Source organism: Pogoniulus pusillus, chromosome 6, assembly GCF_015220805.1.
Source record: "Pogoniulus pusillus isolate bPogPus1 chromosome 6, bPogPus1.pri, whole genome shotgun sequence".
Classification (NCBI taxonomy): Eukaryota; Metazoa; Chordata; class Aves; order Piciformes; family Lybiidae; genus Pogoniulus; species Pogoniulus pusillus.
In genome coordinates this window covers 36932309-36952318 of record NC_087269.1, presented here as the reverse complement: position 1 = coordinate 36952318, position 20010 = coordinate 36932309, and the positions used below count along the sequence as shown (strand labels likewise).

The following is a 20010-nucleotide window of genomic DNA, read 5'->3' as shown; positions in this document are numbered from 1 at the left end:
TACTGCAAGTTTTCCAGATATCCAAATATTCTGTAAGGTCTCTTAGTAAGAGCTCTTAAAACCCCCCTAGTGTGTCTTGGCACAAATCAAAAGCTGACAGACAAATAACTGGTGAAGAGACAGGAAAGAGGCTGGTATGTCTCCAATGGGAACTCTGCAGAACTGCATTCAAGCTTATGCTATTCAGCATATTTTCTAAGGGCAGATAAAAGGATGACAACATTTGTTGATGTTACTAAACAACTCAGAGAGGTGAAGACAAGCACAGTTTGCAAATTAATGAAGGAGTTCATACTGCTGAGTGGGCTGTAAAATGGCAGATAAAATCCACTGTGGATATACATATTTAATGCACATGGAGAAAACAATTCTATTTTTAGATGGAGATAGATTCCAACTTGGCCATTAGCATGCAGGAATGAAAATCTGGCATAATGATAAAGTGCTATGAAACTGCTGAATCACTGCTCTCCAATGGAGAAAAGGCCTTTGCTAAGAATTACTGGGAATAGACCACAATGCTGAAAGCATTTTGCAGCATTTTAACTCTTAACGGGAAAGAAAAGGAGAAATAAAGATGACAACATTTATGAAAGACAACTGAACACAAAGGCCCAGCCTCCAGCTCAGGGAACCACAGAGCTATGAGCAAGTTTTCTGGGAGGCAACTGCCCTGTTCTTAACACCTTTTTGTTCTTGTTCCATGCTGGAGACAGGATATTGGCAAGAAGGACCTCTGGCCTGCACTTATCTCTTGTCATTACTCAGAGCTGGAGCCATGAAACTTACATTGCAACTCTGAATAAAAACACCAGATAGCAATGATAGTTTAGCTGATCCAAGTCAAGATCTACTGAAACCAGAAGAGAGAAGCCACAGGAAATGAGACTAAAGCAGAAAACATGAAGACCTGAAGCTGACCTCCTCTGAGGTCAGTGACAGGCCAAAAGAATGATGAGAGAGTTACTCATGGACAAATAAAAATCTCAAAAGCTATTTCACATTTTAATTTACCATCAGACATACAAAGAAAAAAAAAACCACAACAAATAGATTATCAGTCAAAGCACAGAAGAAACAATGAGACAAATATCATTCAAGTCACTTGTCACAGGATGGTTAAAGACAATGCACAATAACATGAAACATTTTATTATTAAGAATAGGCTACCAAGAGTGATAGGCCAGTGATTTCAGTACTTTAAAGAGTGTTTCACTTATGAAGAATTGTGATCAAGTTAGACAAAGCTAACAAGCAGAAGAAATCTGAACAGTAAAGAGTCTATTTACCCCAGCATCCATCACAGAATGGCATGGTATTTTTAATCACACAGTTACCACCTACACAGACATCCACACTGGCAAAATTCTACTAATTCTATATGGACAGAAAAATGAGACAATACTATTTATCATGTAAAAATAAAATAAAATAAATCAGAGGACAAGCAGTCTTCCTGCCACTGCATGCAGTGAAAACAACTGCAAGCTTATCTTCCCTGCACACAATTTAGCTCAAGTGGGTGTCAGTCTAATGCTTACATGTACAACTACTGTAATGCTTTATATCCACAGCAGTATTTACTGCTAATATTTAAGTTTGGCTAATAGGAACATTCTGGCAACCTCCATCAGGACAACATATCACCCAAAAAACGAAACCATCAGAAAAATACAGAATACACAGATACTTATTTCTTCTCAAAAGAAGACTGAAAGATAAAGGATTCTGCAAGTTTATCAGAATCTGAAGTCCAAGGCAGAAAATATCAGTTTCTGTTGGGGAAAGGAGCCTGTCTTAGTAAACACATCAGGCATGTATTTGAAGCCCCTTAAGGAAAAACTATTTAGGAGCAAATCAGTATTATGAAATGCAGTCACTAACAGGACACAGGTATTTTAGAAAGCCTCCTTTAAACTTAAACAATGTTTCTAACACAAAGTTACCTGACAGAGAAAGGGAAAACTAATTGGGAAAAATATTTCACTATGATCGACACATTTAATGTTTTCTTCTCATATTTGTTTCAGCAGAGCTCCATCTCCTGAGAGTCCTAAGAGCAATGACTTGTTCATCTGCAAAACTGAAATGGGCCTGTCCCAAAGTACACTGCAAAGAAGTGAGTCTCCATGAAGCTGACAGAACTTTGTGACTGCAATTATCAGAGTGTACAGCAAACGTTTTCCATATGCTTTCAAACAAATGTCACAATTGTGTTTCCTTGGTCACAGCCAAACCCTGAACATGCTCCATTATAAGAATTAAAATGAGCATTGCCAATGAAAAGTTAATGCAACATGTTAAGAATATCAACCCCAAAATGTGCACTTTATACAGGATGCAACAGTTCTACAGAGGAGATTTCAGTGATTTCCTTCCCTCTCTGGTATTGATCAGTCATCCAGTAACAGTTAGCAGACTTGGAAAAGCATTCATCCTCTTAGCTCCGAACTTGCACTCAAAAAACCTCAAACCTCACTGCTGCTTAAAACAAAAGTGGAATTTAATGCTAAAGCTTACACTTGCAAACACTGGACATAGAGAAATGTGAAAATCTAACCAGAAGGCAGGTCCCATACCTTAAACCAATCTTTGCTGTATGCATCCAAGGGATGGCATACTGTAGACATGTAGGACACCTACAGCCATGCAGATATACAATCAAATCTATTATTCCTGTTTCACATCAAAGCATGCGGATAAAATCAACAGAAAAATCAAGGTTAGGAGTTACTTTTCAATGCCTTTTTCAATTCAAATGCTCCTAAGTGTTTCTAAAGTAAGAATTTCAACTTCTGCCCTAACATGAAGTGTTCTACTTAGTTGAAATCCTAAGAAAAGACATTTAATTCTGTTTGGGTCAGTGGTTTATAAATGTAGTTTTACCACTTCCATTTCTTGGGTGCTGATTTGTTACTAAATGTTATCTGGAGATATGAGATTTCTTTCTGAAAAACACTTTATGTATTGAGTATGACACAATTTTGACTGTTCCACACAACAGCAGTGTTCAGCATGCAATACCATTCATGTACAACATGTAACAGCCTTGTTTTAGTCCTACAGTTACAAATGCAGTCTACCAAAGGTAGAGTTATCCTCATTGTTTTTTCAATCAAGTCTGAAATTCCTAAGTGTAGCAATAAATGTTTTTTTCTTTTAACAACCAAGTTATTTTACTATTTTCCAAAACACAGTTTACAAGCTTTCCAGTCTACTTTTTACCTCCCTCAGTGGTTTCTGCAAAGATTAAGGAGAATCAATTATTTTCAAGCTCTCTCCTGGAGCTTGTGTCTGTTACCTCACTTTCTGGCTCCTATGAAGCAATGCAAGACAAGATTTTGGTGAAAACTATCACCACAACACTTAAATTTTTTAAACACTGAGTTCAGTTACTCTAAAGTAATAGTGAAGTCCAAGGCATATGAGATGGAACTTCCTCATCCAACACATTCTCTTTTCTTCAGTTGTTCATACAACTGAGAATGATTTTAAAAGCTTAGCAGAGTTTTCCATCTCTCCTAAGCAACAATCTCTTCTTTTCTCCCTTTCACACTTCCCAATAACATATTTCACTAGACACTCCAACTTTTGCACACTATCAGAGTCTTCTTACCCTGGTATTTTTGGTTATCTCTGCTAATTCTCTTAAGCACCTCTCTTTCACACATTCAAACCACAGACTAACACAGCACCACAGATAAAATTGAAATAGATCAATAACATTTTCCTCAGTACCATCATTCATACATATTGGTACAATTAAATTGAAAACCAGATCTTTGTTAAAGATCAGATTATATGTAAGATCAATGACTGCACATTGTTTGATACTTAAAACACACAACAATTTTACTGCTGTAATGTAAAAACTTACCCACTTGGCAATTGGACACCCCTGAGAGCTTTTTCCTTCCTTTCCTGTATAAACCACTACCTCTATTCTTACAGCACTTCCTTTCGCTCCATACCTGCCATAAAAAAGAAAAGTTCATGAGTAAAACAAACTGCTGCAGGTCATTTTAAAACAGGAAAAACGTTCAATAAAACAAGAATAACAAATTTATTTTTATCCTACTGAGAACAGAAGAAAACCAAAGTATTTATAATGTCAAAAAAAAAACCTTTTACATTTAAAATCCTATTTGCAGTACCAATTTTTGACATCTCTCTCATGAAAACAAGTTTATACCACTGAGGAAAAATTATCTGGGGTAGAAAATGTTATCTGTATGTAAATCCTAGTGCACTAGATGACCCTTCTGCTTTGTTTGCCACAGCTTTGTTGCATGTAGGATGCCTGAAAACCTAATTCTGACAGCTGCTGATGTCTGCTTCTCCATCTAACTTTACTGGCTCTTAGGAAGCCGCTGCACTTGATATTCGACTCTAAAGCTGCAAGAGCTCAGAGTTTGGAACAGAAGTGCTAATGCTTACTTCATGCACATCTGAACAGGAAAACACTTTAAAAATGAGTACTGCAGAAAGTTTAGAAAAACAAAGCTAAACATAGCCCCCAGTTTTTCATAGCTCTTCTTTCCTGTTTAGACAGTCAAAAATACTGAGAGCTTTAAATGCTGAGTTTTCCTCACCTGTTCTCCATTATTTCTCTCACAGCAGCGACACTTGGTCCTGTCCCCAGGTGTGTGTAATATGGGCCTTCATCTTTCTCTATTATTTGCTCTGTAAGCAAAATTGATTTATATCATTACAAGTATTCTTAGAAATGGTTTACAGAAACTTCTTACAAATTAAATTACAATACATCAAATTCGTTCCTAAAATGTAATGACAGATTTTTCTCCTCAGAGGCATCAAAATAATTCCATACTTCTTTCCTCCTATTAATCTGCTAGTATTGTTTTTTTAATGTTATGGAGTAATCCTAATTACAGGATTACAAGAGAGTGCAACATATTGACTAAGTAAGCTTTGTTAGGTGGAAAACATTTTAGACAAAAGAGAATTAAGGAGAAGAAAGTAATTAACTGAGAGTTACGTATTACAGAACAGAAAACATAATCCAGGCCTCTTAACTCTGCTGATCCAGAACATTAAAGATGAAACAATCTGCCTGTGTGCAACTTGTTGGTAAGTCTCTTGACCTGTGTTTACATCTGCACGCTTCACTAGTCTGAAAACACAGCAAGTCTAGTGCCATCCACCAAGCTGTATTTGCCAAACCCTCAACACTGAGTTCAATTTGACATATCATCTTGCAAGACAAATACAGGTGGCTCTCCCCTCTGCATGGACTCTTCAAAGCAAAGTGACATCAGTCATCAAGACTAACCAGGAGACAGTACCAAGACCACACACAGCTATGCCCTTCTGCTTATCTAGCAGCATTTAGGCAAGCATCTCAATATACTGGGAATTTTTTACACAGCTTATCTTGAGTAAAAAATAGTCCTGGACTACAAAAGTGACAATCTGATAAACTGCAAACAAATTCACCCAGAGCAGCAGTAAGTGCAATGATAAAACAACCCCCACCTTTTCCTTCTGGGTTGAAACCTAAGTAAAGAATTTAAACCTGCTGGTTGCAATGGCAAATTTACTCAATTCTGCTGTGCTTTGCAGACTCAAAGAACACCAAGCAAAAGTTACAGGAAGGCAAGAAATCATTTCCTCCTGTTTCCTAATGGCAGAACACTGATTCTCTTGCAGCAGTCAAGCAGTTGTCAAATACACTTTCTCACATGAAAACAAGCAACACGAGCACACTTCCACTTGATGGGTACAGCCAAAAGTTAGCAAAAACACTTACCAACACAGTCACAAGTTGGCATTTCAGGCTGTCCTTTTTTTGTAGGTGTATCTATTAAATTTTTTGTGGGGGTATCAAGAAACTTCATAGGTGATTCAAGGAAACTGCTGAGCGTGTTTTTTGCTGGAGAACACCCTGAGTTGCCTGTGCTCTGTGGATGCTCAGTACCCAAACTGGTTGATGTTAGAGCGGTCACTTCACTTGCATGCTCCATTTTCCTGAGAGCTTCAACAGCACCTGGTACTTGGGCCCCACCGCAGGGAACAGGCAGCACTTGCAACTTGGGCTCTACTTGTTGCTTGACAGCACTCTGCTGAATACAGGCTTTGTCTTCACTATGTGTTTCATTAGGTCTCAGGTTAGAATGATCAAAAGTTTGAGGCAAGAGATGCGTCTGGCTGACATTTGCTGTTTGCTGTACCTGAGAATTGTGTTTTTCTGTAAACATCTGTAGGTTTGCACTTGGTCTGTTCAATAAGGAAGCTGGTTTCAACTGTGACACAAACAGAGGGCTATGGGAAGACAGGTTCCTATGCTGGTTGCATGCCACAATTTCACTTTTCAGTGGATTGTTGCCCACTGGGTCACTGGAGCCTGCAGTTTTGATTTGCTCATTCACCACTTCAGAGCCCAACAACCTGTCTTTTTTTCTTTCTTGCGGTACCTCAGGTAAACATCTATGGAATTTTATCTGGGTTTGTGGGAGAAATAATCTATTTTTTTCTTGTGATACTGCAGTATTTTGATTCGGTGGTCTCTGGACTTTGGTTCTTGGCGACTTTTTTTCAGAGGGAGCTATTTTCGAATCCTGTGGCACGGTTTGACCAAGCTTGTGTGGCTTTGATGATATCCAAATGTCCTGCAACTCGTTATGCTGGCACGACAACAGTTCTAGCTGCTTTTGATTGTTTTGTTGATAGCGTGCTTCTTGAGGCTTCTTTTTGGGTCTTGGTTTCCATTGTGCAGCATTTCCTTTTTTGCTTGTTGATTGTTTTTGTTTTAACAGTAAGGACTTATAATTATTCCTAAAGAATACAGATTCTTTTTTCTGCAGCACGTCTTGGTTACATTTTGGCTGCCTCTCATGTGATATTAGATTAAGCAGTGATGCCTTTATGTCATTCTTTTGCTCTGAATGTGTCTCGTTTGATTCAATTAACGCTGCAAGTTGAGTGAGTTGTGCAGCTACATCCTCTTCATCCTGGCTGTGAACTCCACCTTCTTTACTGAAAGAACTAGCTTCCAACTTCAAATCATTACAGGTTGGCTTTTGCTCTAACTGGCCAAGAGCTTCCAAGCTGTTACTTGTTTGCTGGACGTTACATGAGGCATTGCAATACTGTGCAAGGGTGACTGGATCACAAGTATGATTTTTCTTGTTAGTATATCCTGAAAATGACTTTGAATTAGATGTTAAGTCAGATAATGTTTCGGTATCTCTTGAGAATAACTGTGATTTATACATCTCACCCGTCGAGCTGGCAGGTTTATCACACGATTCAGAAACTGAACTTTGGCCATTGTATAACACTGCCTTATTAGGGAGCTGCTTCTGCGAGTGAGCACAGTGAGCCAAGAGCTGTTGCTCATTCTCTAAGTAAGTGTCTTTGATTTCTTTTAATGCAGGAGACGTGAAGGAGGATGAGATATCTCTTTTGTTACTATGGAGCAAGTTGGAAGTTGTTTCTTCTGTACATTCAGTCCTTTCTGTTTTAGCTGGTAAGGTTTCTAAAGGGGCTTCAGATAACCGTGTTAAAGCCTCAATAGCTACAAGCTGCTCTATGGTTAAATTTCTGTTTTTAATTAGGGACAGGAAAGTTGGCTGGAGTGAAGAATCCTCATGCTGTGTCTCTGTGTTAGGTACCTCAGAGCCATCCTTTCCTACATGCACTTCCTCTTCAGGCAGTGGAGGACAATACAAGCTTTCCTGCAGATCCAAAATGGAACTTGTCTGCAAAACTGACTTCTCAGAATCTCCAAAGATGCTGCAAGTGCAGTTTTCCTCTTTCATTAAAATATTCCCTTCTTTTTCCAGGTGAACACAACCCACACCTGTAGTCAGAGTGTTTACCACGCTACTCACATTGGTACCCTTCATCCATTGCTTATGGGAGCTGCTTGTCAAATCTATCCTTTCCTCTAGGGATACTTCTTTCAGCGTAGCAACTGCTTCTGGTGACGAATATTGTAGGGGTTTGATGCCATTTTTGAGAGTCTGTGCAAATGATTTTTTTGGCTCAGCTAACCAATTGGGAGGGACTGTGCTTTCACTGTCCTCTGCATTTTTCAAGTGTTCAGTGCCTGCCAGAGTTGCATGGTTATCTCCATTGACATGGACACCAAAAGATGGCTTTTCGTTATGTGCCCACTTCTCTGTTTCTAAGCCTGTCATTCTTTCTTTCTCGTTAGACTGCACATTTTCAATGGGTACTGCTTGGTTTGGTTTTGCCCTGTATTTTTCACCATGACCACATATACTGCATTCCATGAGTTCTGGTCTGCGGCCATTTACTGGTTTGTTTTCTAAATTTGCCTATAAAATAATAAAAGAAATTTTTGTAAAAGCTGTTCAACTAAAAATAAGAAGCATAAGATTTACTGCAATTAAACTCTATTTTGACAGATATGAGGAATATCCTCATTAAACACAGGCAGAGACATTGGAAAAGCAGCCCAGGAAGTCATAAAATACCTGCAGAAGCCTACAGACCCCATCTGAATTGATAGCCATTTTCCCCACTGCTGGGGGAGCAGAAGAAGAAACCATGTGCATGGGGAGGTGGTGGGAGACTAAACTGAATGAACAGATAAAGAATGTTAGCATTTTGAATCAAATCTAAACAAGTTCAGTTATTAATGAATTTACAGAAGCAGATGAAATCCTCCTTTGACTTCAAAGCAGGACTGAAACCTGAAGACTTGTACCACAGGAAGTTTAGTAGTAATTTGGTGTAAGCTGAAATGGCTGGTGAGATGATCAGCATCAGCCCACCTGAGAGTTACCCTCTAAACACTGCATTTAGCTTCAGTATTTAAATGGGAACTTCCAGCTTTCTGAACAGGTTCTCATGTGAGGTTTCTTTAACAACCCTGTAAACTCAAAAATCTCAGATTTGGTTAAATATAGTCTTCATCTTCCCTGGTATTATACAGTTCACATGGTTGAAGAAATGTCAAAATCTAGACAGAGTCAGAATGCTGTATCCTGGAAAGAATCCCAATCTTAAGACAGCATTATAGATATACACTAAGGCAATTGCAAAAAAAGAAAAAATAAGGGAAGAACTCAGGCAGAAACCACAAAAAAGGTAGGAATCCAATTTTTATTACATTAACAACATTTTACTTCTATTTATATTAGATTTACAAAATAATATGAATTCACAATGGACACTGCTGGTACTGAACCTTAATGTACCATCTAAAAATAATTTAAGTATCCGTAGCCCTAAGCCCCACTTAAGAAAACCAGTGCTGCTTTTCAAACCACATGTAAGCAATACAACTGTTTAATTGATCATATGTTGGCACAGCACATCTTAGTGGCTCCCAGACAACAGCACTCACTTCACTTTAATACAAAAGCTTTAAATCAGACATGGTTTTGTGGTCATACTAACTACAGCATAGGGGCTTCTCTGAGAAAACTCAGAAGAATAAATGCAAATCAGGTTTATGATTAATCATAACCACCAAGATGGAAATGTCAGAAATCCTCTACCAAAACAAGGCATACAGACCCAGCTCCATCTGGATCCCAGTGTTCACCTCCCAGTGTTCACCTCCCAGCTGACCCCCAACTGATAAAAAACAAAACCAGAAACCCACAGCATGCCCTAGATACAACAAAAAACATCCTAAAATCTCATGGAAATGCCATGGAAAAATGTGCAGCACTTACGCAGCTGAGTTGTACTTATGTAGATTATGATAAGAAAGAAAGATAGATATCTTAGTTAATGTCTCACTACACACAGATGCCTAACAGTCAGTGAGTCCGAACTTCTCTGGATCCTGGTGATTAACAATCAATGACCTACACCCCCAGGGGATCACTAAGCGATTTCTAAAAGATCCACAAAAGTAATTAGGCAGCTGTGTTGCTAGCAGAGGTAAATGTAATACACAGGCCTCTGCAACAGCGCCAGAAAATACTTTAAAGAGTCCACCATGGAAAAGTAAACCTCCATGATTCTATACCTGCAAATTTCAGTTCCTTTAATTTGACTCGAAAAAACCCTAGGGTATGACACTGCTGTAATATAGCAAGCACATCTAAGATCTCTATCAGTCCAAACGTTCTCTCAGCCATGTAAAACTGTTACTTAAAGGGTGTAATTAAATAATTAGGAGACAGAGGAGATGGAAGCAAACAGATTAAAATAACTCCCCAGCATTTGCACATTTTCAGCGTGACAACGCATTTTTGTATTCTCTTCATTTTTAGAGTGTTACTCCCTACATTAAAAAAATAATCTAAGTTTGGGAAATTGAGAGCAATGAGATGTAGAGGGAAGGAGAAAGGTTCATCTCTGGACAGAAGAGATGAGAACAAGTTATACACGGGACAGTAATGTGCCCTCGTACCCAAGAAGGCCAGTGGTATCCTGAGATGTATTAGAAGTGTGTCTAGCAGATGGAGGGAGGGTACCAATTTATCTTATTAGAATATTCCATAAGTTTTAAACTACTACACCCTCTACAATAAATCTTAAACTACTACACCCTCTACTCTGCCTTGGTGAGACTTCACCTGGAATACTGTGTACAGTTTCAGGCTTCCCAGTTCAAGAGGGACAAGGATCTACTTGAGAGAGTCCAGTGGAGGGCTAGAAGAGTGATTAAGGGATTGGAGCACTGCCTTATGAGGAAAGGCTCAGAGACATGGGCTTTTTAATCTGGAGAGAAGACTGAGAGGGGATCTAATAAATGTTTATAAATATCCAAGGGCTGGGTGTCAGGAAGGAAGGCACAGCCTCTTCTCACTTGTGCCCTGTGATAGCACAAAGGGCAAGAGATGTAAACTACAGCACAGGAAGTTCCACCTCAACAAGAAGAACTTCTCTACTCTAAGGGTCACAGAGCACTGGAATAGGCTGCCCAGAGAGGTTGTGGAGTCTCCTTCTCTGGAGACATTCAAGACCTGCCTGGATGCATTCCTGTGCAACCTGCACTAGATTATATGGTCCTGCTCTGGCAGGCAGGCTGGACTCAAAGATCTCCAGAGGTCCCTTCCAAGCCCTAACATCCTGTGATCTGACATAGAGTCCACTGACAGCACTCCAAGTACAAAAATGTCATCACACCTCTCTTTTAACTATGCAATTCAACAAAAAATACTGCCATCTGAGAAAAAAGCACTGCTACAGGCAAAAGTACTTAGAACATTTCCTAAGCTGCTAGCAACAGACAGGTGTATTTCCATATCCCTCCCCCCCCACCCCCCCCGCCAAGACCCCAGTAATTCCAGCAGTAAAAGAGGGTTCTTTTTAAAACAAAATAATTCCTCAGACTTCATAATTCCCACTAACATCACTGGAAGCTTCCTGCACACAATGAGGAAGAAAAAAAGAATCAGATGGATCACATCATTGGCAGCTTTGGTCCACATTTTTATAAAAATCTCTGTGTGGAAAAAGAAGTCAGATTTTTTTTTTAATCAAGTGCTTTCTTTTGGGCACTGTGTTGCCTTTTCTCTTCTTCTACTGAACTACAATGAATCCTAAAACAAAAAATAAAAACACCAACACAAACAAACAAACAAAACCCCACAAACATCTTTTTCTTCCCTTTCTCTCCAGACTTCCAAATGGCCTTTTCTGTTTAATATATGAGGTAACTGCTTCCCAACATAAGAAGAAAAGCAGGGGCAGAGGTCATCTGATTCTTCTCCCCAGTGTAAGTCTGGCAGACCAAAAGTAATGGCTCAGCAAAAACCTTTTGCAGCTGAACAATCTATGAGAAATCGATCCTTAAGTCCTTAATAAGGAGTCAAAAAAAAAAGCCATAATGAGCACTTCAGACAAGGATGCCACAATTCCAAGTAATAGTCTTAATATTCATAGGATTTAAGCATATGAGTTTGATCTGATTGATTTCTATATATTTAACACAAGTGTAATGAAAAGCTAAGGCATAAACTGGATCAATAAAAGTAATTTCCTCTCTTTCTCATTAAAGAGACCACTGCTCTATCTCGAGACATCACGATCAGGCTTAGCCTCTGCAGTAGTTCATGGTGTTAGAACAGGAGCCAGAATACAGTCTGCCATGGCTATTGCTCTGTTACTTACACTCCAACAAGATGTACACACGAAAACTCACCCTATGAGCTAATGCTTTCAGTATATATCAAAAGCCAGTTACAGCAAATCATGTCACTGTTATTACCAGGGTCAGACTTTACTTTTGACACAAGATGCCTCTGAGGTAATGCAAGGAGTTCACCAATTCACAACAAAAACACAGTGCTAAAACCACCCTACAGGCATTTCCACATCTGTGCACAGAGACTAGGCCATAGTCTGCAGGTGTTAATAACACAATGAGGAACAATTTATCCCATAAACTAGAAATAACTGATGATGTTCAGATGAACTACTCATGAAATGGCTCTAACAGTGAGCTGTGACAAGTTCCATGATGACCAATGCCAAGTTCCCCTAGCTAGCCCTCCCTGTAGGATTGCCTTTAAGTCCTACAAGAACACAGTACTCAGATCAAAAAATACTAGCACCTCTTAGACTGTGCCAAAAACCAGGATGACCCCAAAGACAGTTCCTCCAAGGCCACAACATTCATCAACATGAAAGGATGTGTGTGTGAGAACTGCTTGCATTTTGCATCTCTTTCCCATTGCAGTGCAGCGGGTAAGCTTGGATCCTGCTCAGCCACCTAGCCAGCATCATATGCCCTTCCATGCTGGCACACAGCTGGCAGCTCCTCACAGCTCAAATCCTACAACAAAAGTTTTTATTTCAGAAAAACTATTTGGGGAAAAAAAACCCAACCAAACATGCTTCACCTAACATTTGAACAGATTCAACTGCCAGATGTCACTGCTTCACCAAGAGATAAGAAAGCCCCAGCTGTCTGACCAGCAGCTATTTACTCCTGTGCAACTTCTTCCTCCTCACCAGCCTCTGCTCCCCAGGACATGGAGAAATTGAGTGGAATCCAGGACTTCCACCGTACAGACCAGGAGATAAGAAATGAACAAGACAAGGAGAAAGAGCACAGATATGGAGAAACAGTTGCTTGTGCCGAGGGCCGCATAAAAAGCCGCATGCTGCTTACAGCCGAGACCAATGTAACGCAGGATGCAGTGGAAAGTACAGGCCACCTTGTAAGTACAGCCAAGTGACAATAATGCATTTTATTTGCCTATCATGTTTGCCTATCCTAACAGACAACAACAACATGTAAGTTGCTGCAGAGAGGAGAACAGCTGAGCATGGCCAGGCTGCAAGTTGGCAACAGAATATCACCATGAACCTCACCAGAGGGACAAAACGATCACCACCATGCTTGCCTTACAACCATGGATGTGAAACAGTGTCCCAGCATGACACACTTGCACAGCACCTTAGGTAAGGCACATTTTCCATAGGTCTTTGCACAGAGAAACAGTTTAGGGCCCCTTATTAATGTAACACAGCCTGCACATGCAAGGAAGGGGTTTTCTTCCTCAAGAGAACGAGGTTCACAGACAGCACTGAGTGAAAGGACAGGTAATAATTCAACAGTTTAGAAGCTACTGCAATCAAAACAAATAGCCTCTACTCTTGGCAAAATGATGTAGACTACTTTTAGTAGAGAGGCTGGTTTACAGGGAAACTCAGAAGACCAAGAGGTTTTGCACATCTGGATCAAGAAATGTAATCCAGAGCATACGGCTAGGATAGCTCAGGATACTTGGCGCTTTCCTGGCGGGATCCCACTCCCAGGTCCTCTGCCCTGGAGTAACAAACGCACTCAAACTCACCAACTTAAGCATCAGAGCAGGTACCATTTCACACTGGATCTTACAGCAGCCGGAAAGTCTGCTACAGCTGATAGTGGTTTTGTTCTTTTATATTCAGTAGCCACAACAGCAAAATACATTCTCTAAGCTACAGCTTATCTCTCCTTCTCTGTTTCATCTCCATTTTATCCTCTTTACTGTGTTCTTCAAACACTAGGCAGCTTTCCTACCAGAAAAGTTCCTTATCTTATCTGTCCACGAGGTATTAAGTGCATTACGACCTTAAAGTCTTTCTCTTTGTTCTCCCCATCTTCTCTCCTACACCATTGCCACAGTCCTCCTGTGTACCTTGTGTAATAGCTTCAGTGAGATGAATCACAAAGATCTACAGTATCAGATCCTAAAGGATACACTTATTAACAAAGTAAAAACTACAGGGTACTAATTCTAGCTCAAAAAGATTCAAATGGTGACCCCCACAGAGTTGGGGGGGGGGGGGAAGTCACAAAACAGGAAAACCCAGGAAAAACACCAGGAAAAAAAATCCAGGAAAAACAACAAAAGAAAAAAAAACAATCCAAATATTACAGTACTTTTTCTGCCACAGAAGCAAATATAAACAAACAGCTTGCTCGGTGGTTTTTGTTTTGTTTGAGTTTTTGGTTTGGTTTGTTTTTCACTGGTGTTTTGAATTACTCAATCATTTGTCTTCAACACTGAAACCAAAGAAACACTGGCAGCTCTAGAAAATACAGCACTTAATTAAACCACAAAAGAAAAATGATACTATCTTCAGCAACATGTATTCCCCAACACAACCCTCTCCTAATGTGCTTTAACTCAAAAGCAGAGATGAAAGAAACTCAGTCTTTGAATTTATCCATTATAGCTAATGTCTCTTGTGGTCTACTCATTTATGAAACCATCACCACTGCATTAAGAAAGCACTGCCTGGCCCTTAACTGTAAATGGAGAATCATCACAGTGTTTCTAACAGGCTCCTCAGAGAACAGATCACAGCTATATAAGACATTTTTAGCAGTGAAAATATTGATTTAAAATAATTAATAATTAAAAGATCAGACATGATGGTCCCTAAATTATCTGGGAAGCCAGCTGCAAGCACACATTTCAATACCACAAAATGTAAAACTGTTACCTAGCTAGGACTGGATTTACAAAAATGCAGTGTTCTGTCTTAGAAAGCAAGGCCTTTAGGGAGGACATTAACATGGTCAATAATCAACTGCACAGTAACTACTGAAACTTCTGTTGCAACTTTATGGCCCAAGGAGTTAGTGTGATTCCTAGGTGCATAAATAACAATATAATTAGGAAAGGACAGGCTACTTTATATCCTGTACTTGGCACTTTTGCACCTGCTAGTGGAATAAAATGTCCAGTTCTGGCACACCAAACTCATGTGAGACATCGATATGCTGGAGAGGGCTTGGAGGACCACAAGAATGACAAAGCATTGAAACATCTCTAAGTGAAAGCCTCAAGGTTCACTCTTTGCTATTTACCAAAGAAAAAGAAAACTGCAAAAGCCAGAAACTGCTGCTATGTGGAAATGAAGCCTGATAACAGAAGGCTCCTTGTTCTAGCAGACAAGAGTATAAGGAGGCTCAATGACTCTAAGCTAAGGCCAAAGAAGTCTGTCCTTGAGTGGCAGAGGGACAAAGAAAGTAAAGAATCTTCCAAGCATCTTGTTAGGTGATTTGATGCACTTTGCTTCCATGGGAACTTTAAAATTGCAGTTCTTTGAGGTATTTTTAAACCATGTTTAATACAAATAAGCTGACACAGTCTTACAACCTCTCTGCACAGGAACATGTGATCACATGTGAAACATACAAGCTCACCATTTTACTTCCCTTTCAGGTCAGCAAAAAATCAGAACTGCCACCCACCACCTTCCAGTTCTTATAATATAACCAGGAAAGTACTCATTTCTTTAATTTAGGGACCAGTGTAAGTGCCTGGCCACCTGCTGTACAATCAATTGTATTACTAAGTTGCTACATGCCAGCAGCTGCTCTCAGAGCAGATCTGCGAAGGACACCCAACACTAAGTTAACAGTGCTGACAACTATCACATACCTCACATTTTCCCCTCTGAAATACCAGTGCAGGTCCCAAGCAGTCTTTGCAACAAGTCTTTTCCAAATGTAAAAGTCTATATTATGGGTATATTTAGCTTGGTTTTACAGCTGATGACTAAAAGGAATAACTAATACTCTCCAGAAATAGAAAAGTTATTGACAGGTAAAAGTAATGAAAATAAAAGAAAGAAGACCAGTCATACCAATCACTTAAATTACCCAGGCTACAAGGTTGCAGTACTACATTCTGCTTATTCACACAAGGAAAAAAAAACTAAAAATGACAAATTATATTTCTCTTCCATTTCTATCAGAGCAAGCATACCTATGGTTTAAATAATGCCCAAAATGGAATTTACAGTGTATGCAACACCTGTTTTCTCTTTAAAGGAATACCAGCTTTCACTCCTATTGAAATAACAGCAAGTTTGCTCTGGAGTGGCACTGCAGCAGTGGTGTTTGCATTGCAACATTCAGACACTAATCATCTGTCCCAAAAGCAAATGCTTTCCATTTTTAAATACACATAAATTCTTACTCTTATTCACAAGTCCAACAGAACTTTTATTTTTGGAAAACGAAACCTCAAGCCAAAATTTATTATAGATCATAAACATAATTATAATACAATACAGACAACAGCAACAAAGCAGCTGAGAAAGGAATTCACAGGACACAAACCACTCCATTTTAAGTCAGCCTTAAAAGATCTTAATATTCTATTAAGCTTCAGTTTAAAGATGCCATGACAACAAGGACAGTCAGCTATTTTCTATATGCTAATTTTACACAAGTTAATGAAAAGTGATCTTTGTTAGTTCCTTACATGCAATTCTTGAGTTTTCCTCCTGATCTTGGTTAGGTTTCACATAACTGACATACTAAAAGACCATCACAGTAAGAATGCATGCATTCTTAGGAATTCCCTTAGGAATTAAACCTTTTGGTCATGACTTAAGCAAGGCTCCTCCTAATGTCAAAGTATCTGCTAAATTAACTTTCACATATTCAGTAACACTAAATACAGAAATATTAGTATAACATTGCAGATAGAAAAATAAAATCACAAAAGTGAAAAACGTGCTGCTAAGTAATTTTGGGACTCTTCACAGGTCTTCTCCTGCATCAGTTGCTAAAAGCAATGCAAAACTTGCTTAGCAATACCATACTGGATTCCTTTTAGAATTTACTATCTATGGATGTATGGATAAACAACAACCTAACAAGAGATTATTATAGTGTACAAAGCCACCTCAGTTATTTCAATGCCTACATGACACACAGCAAGTACAATGCTCAATGAAGCTTGAAATCCAATAGTGAACGCAAATCACACCAACAACCTGTTGGTGTGAAGTTACCTGCTGTAACTTCATTAACACACGTACATTTTCCTTTCTTCCCACACTGTTACTTTTACTGACTGTTTTATGGCATTTTTGATTACAAACAAATCCACTGACATGGAAAACCCAGCACTATACCAAAACAGTGACAGTCAAAACGTACAAATAAAGAGCGATTCCAACCATACAAAAGCCCTTCGAAACCATTCTAATCACTAGGTTCAGCCTGCCTTTACTCCACATTTCCCAGGCTAATTGCACCTCTGCCTCCACCAATCCTTGAGGAGCAACAACTGCTCCAATACAGTAACAAATGAGTTAAACCAGAAAAATATCACCCCTCCCTAGTCTCCTCTCAAAGTACAGGGTCCTCTTCTGTAGGGAAGCAAGGAGTAGCATGATAGTGCTGCTGAGTGAGCAATGCAGGAGCCCTAAGGAGGTGAATGGGAGAGACAGCAACACTAATTAAAGTTAGCTCTGCAGGAAGGGGGTGCAAGGGAAGAAGAGCATCTCTGTATGCTATGCTGCTCACTCTACACCACAAGAAAAAGTCCACAACAGACAGCTTCAAGTGGTCCAGAAGCTGGCTGGAAAAATTAACAGCTAGGAAATAACTAGCATATGATTAATCATAGAATCAACCAGGTTGGAAAGACCTCCAAGATCATCCAGTCCAACCCAGCCCTATCCAGTCAACTAGACCATACCACTAAGTGCCTCCTCCAGTCTTTTCTTGAACACCTCCGGGAGAAGTGACTCCACCACCTCCCTGGGCAGCCCATTCCAATGCCATATCACCCTCTCTGTGAAGAACTTCCTCCTAACATCCAGCCTATACTTCCCTGGGCACAACAATAACGTACAGATAATTTACAAAAGCCTTCTTTGTTAAAAACCCATTTTAAAAATGTCTACAAATGCAAGAGTCTTAGCAGTACTATACAAACTACATAGGGAAGGACTGCCTGTGTTCACAGGACTGCATTGATGTGGGAGCACTGGAAAGAGGGCACGTGGAAGTGTGCTACTAAACTACAGCCATAATCAAGTGCTTACACCAAGTGAGGCACACAGGCCTACAAAGCACCAAAAAAACAGAAAACACCATTTAGGTTTGGGAAACATCCAGTTTGGGAAAGGTCAGAATTAGAGCATATCTTTAAAAACACAATATCTAGGCATATTAAAACAAATGTAGCATTACCTATCTATGTTATTTTAAAAGTAACTAATCTGTGTAGGCTACTCACATTCATAGCAAGAAAGGTGCCTAAGAAATAGGCAGACACATTCTAAAATAAATGTTGATGAGTGTTTACTGAAGGGACACGTTCTAAGGTGATAACAGCACTTTAAAACCCACAGATAATAAAATAAATATTTTCTGAACAACATCCTTTCCAGTTGATATTACACCATTTTGTTTTCTTCTTTGTAAAATTCCACTTCAATGCAATTCCATCCAATGACTTACTCAGACTTACTTATTACTATGTTACCCCTTTTAAAATAAAATGTCATTTCTTCCAGCTAAATTTTCTGGCAGATATTTTGCACTTAAAGTATACACCACGATCTAGAACCAATGTTTAAAATCAGTTCAATCCATGCTCAAAGCATTACCATGACCACGAGCAGCTACTTTGTTTTACTCTTAACAGCTCCTATAACCTTGACAGAAATGTGTATTTTTAATTTCTTTAAGCAGCAAAATTGAAACTGCATAATAAAAAGGGCACTAGCAGGTCTGCCCAACCAACTTTAAAATATAAAGATGGTTTTGATAAGAAAAGACTGTGCTTTTCACATGTATATATTTGTAGCTGTGATGGAAATTAAACTTTTACTGGTTCCAAATATGATGTTTATAAACAACCCCAAAGCTCTAGATATTGAGTCATCTCTGGCTTTTAGCCTGCCTCAAACTGAAGGGATTTTACAGTTTAGCAGGCATCATTTGCACTTTTCTGGCATACATGATTGCCATTACAGTGTTTATGCATAAATATGCAAACAGAATCAGTCAGAGAACAAAGAATGTGCATGCAGTTATAACACTTACTTAGTACTGCATATATTTTTCTGGATCTCTCCCACAGTGTCCCTGGGTTGTTTTTATTGGGCTGCCATCTTTTCTTTTATAATTTTAAATCCCCATTAAGACAGCAAACATCTGCAAGCATCCATATGGTAACCTTGACCTCACAGAAGCCAGCAGAAAAAACACAGACTCGGACTTGTACATCAGCTGCACTCTGACCTGTGCAAGGGTTCCTTACTGGTGCTATTGCTGTCTGTGCTTGCTAAGTGCAGGTCTTCCTGACAACGTAAGTCCATGCTCCATTCCTTAGAGCTCCTTGTTAATAAACTTGTATGTGACTGCAAGAATTTCCCCACTGTTAGGGAGAGGTATAGTGCACTGCCCAAACTGAGTGAGAGCACTGCCAAGTGGTTAAAGGGCTAGCAAGTGAGGCAGAGTGTATAATATGCCTTCTGAAATACAGGCAAATTATTTTTTAGGTATGAATTCTATCTATAGGAACTCTATCAGGAATTAAAGCACCTGCTTACCTGAGGAAAGTAAGAAAAGCCCTAAGTATGTTCATTCCTTAGCATTCATTACCATGGACTCACAAAGACTCTTCCTTCAATGAGCATTTGCTTGCTACAAGAGATGAATATTTCAAATGCTCTTTCGAAATAAACATGGAGAACCTAACACAATGTTTACGGTACAGAAAAATTTCCTAAAGTGACCCATCCTACAATAATCATAACAGAACACTAAAACAAGCATGGAAAATTACCAATACTAAACAAAGGAC

The 20010-nt window shown here is 39.2% G+C and overlaps 1 protein-coding gene across 1 annotated transcript in view; it reads right to left on the bottom strand.

Moving 5' to 3' along the window:
• TET1 (tet methylcytosine dioxygenase 1) overlaps nt 1-20010 on the bottom strand; it is a 78685-nt gene that overhangs the window by 37725 nt on the left and 20950 nt on the right. The window contains exons 4-6 of the mRNA XM_064145263.1: nt 5772-8304; nt 4594-4684; nt 3879-3972 (exon numbers count right to left, since the gene is read on the bottom strand). Of these exons, the coding sequence (XP_064001333.1) occupies nt 3879-3972; nt 4594-4684; nt 5772-8304 (2718 nt within the window). The remainder of the gene's footprint in view (nt 1-3878; nt 3973-4593; nt 4685-5771; nt 8305-20010) is intronic.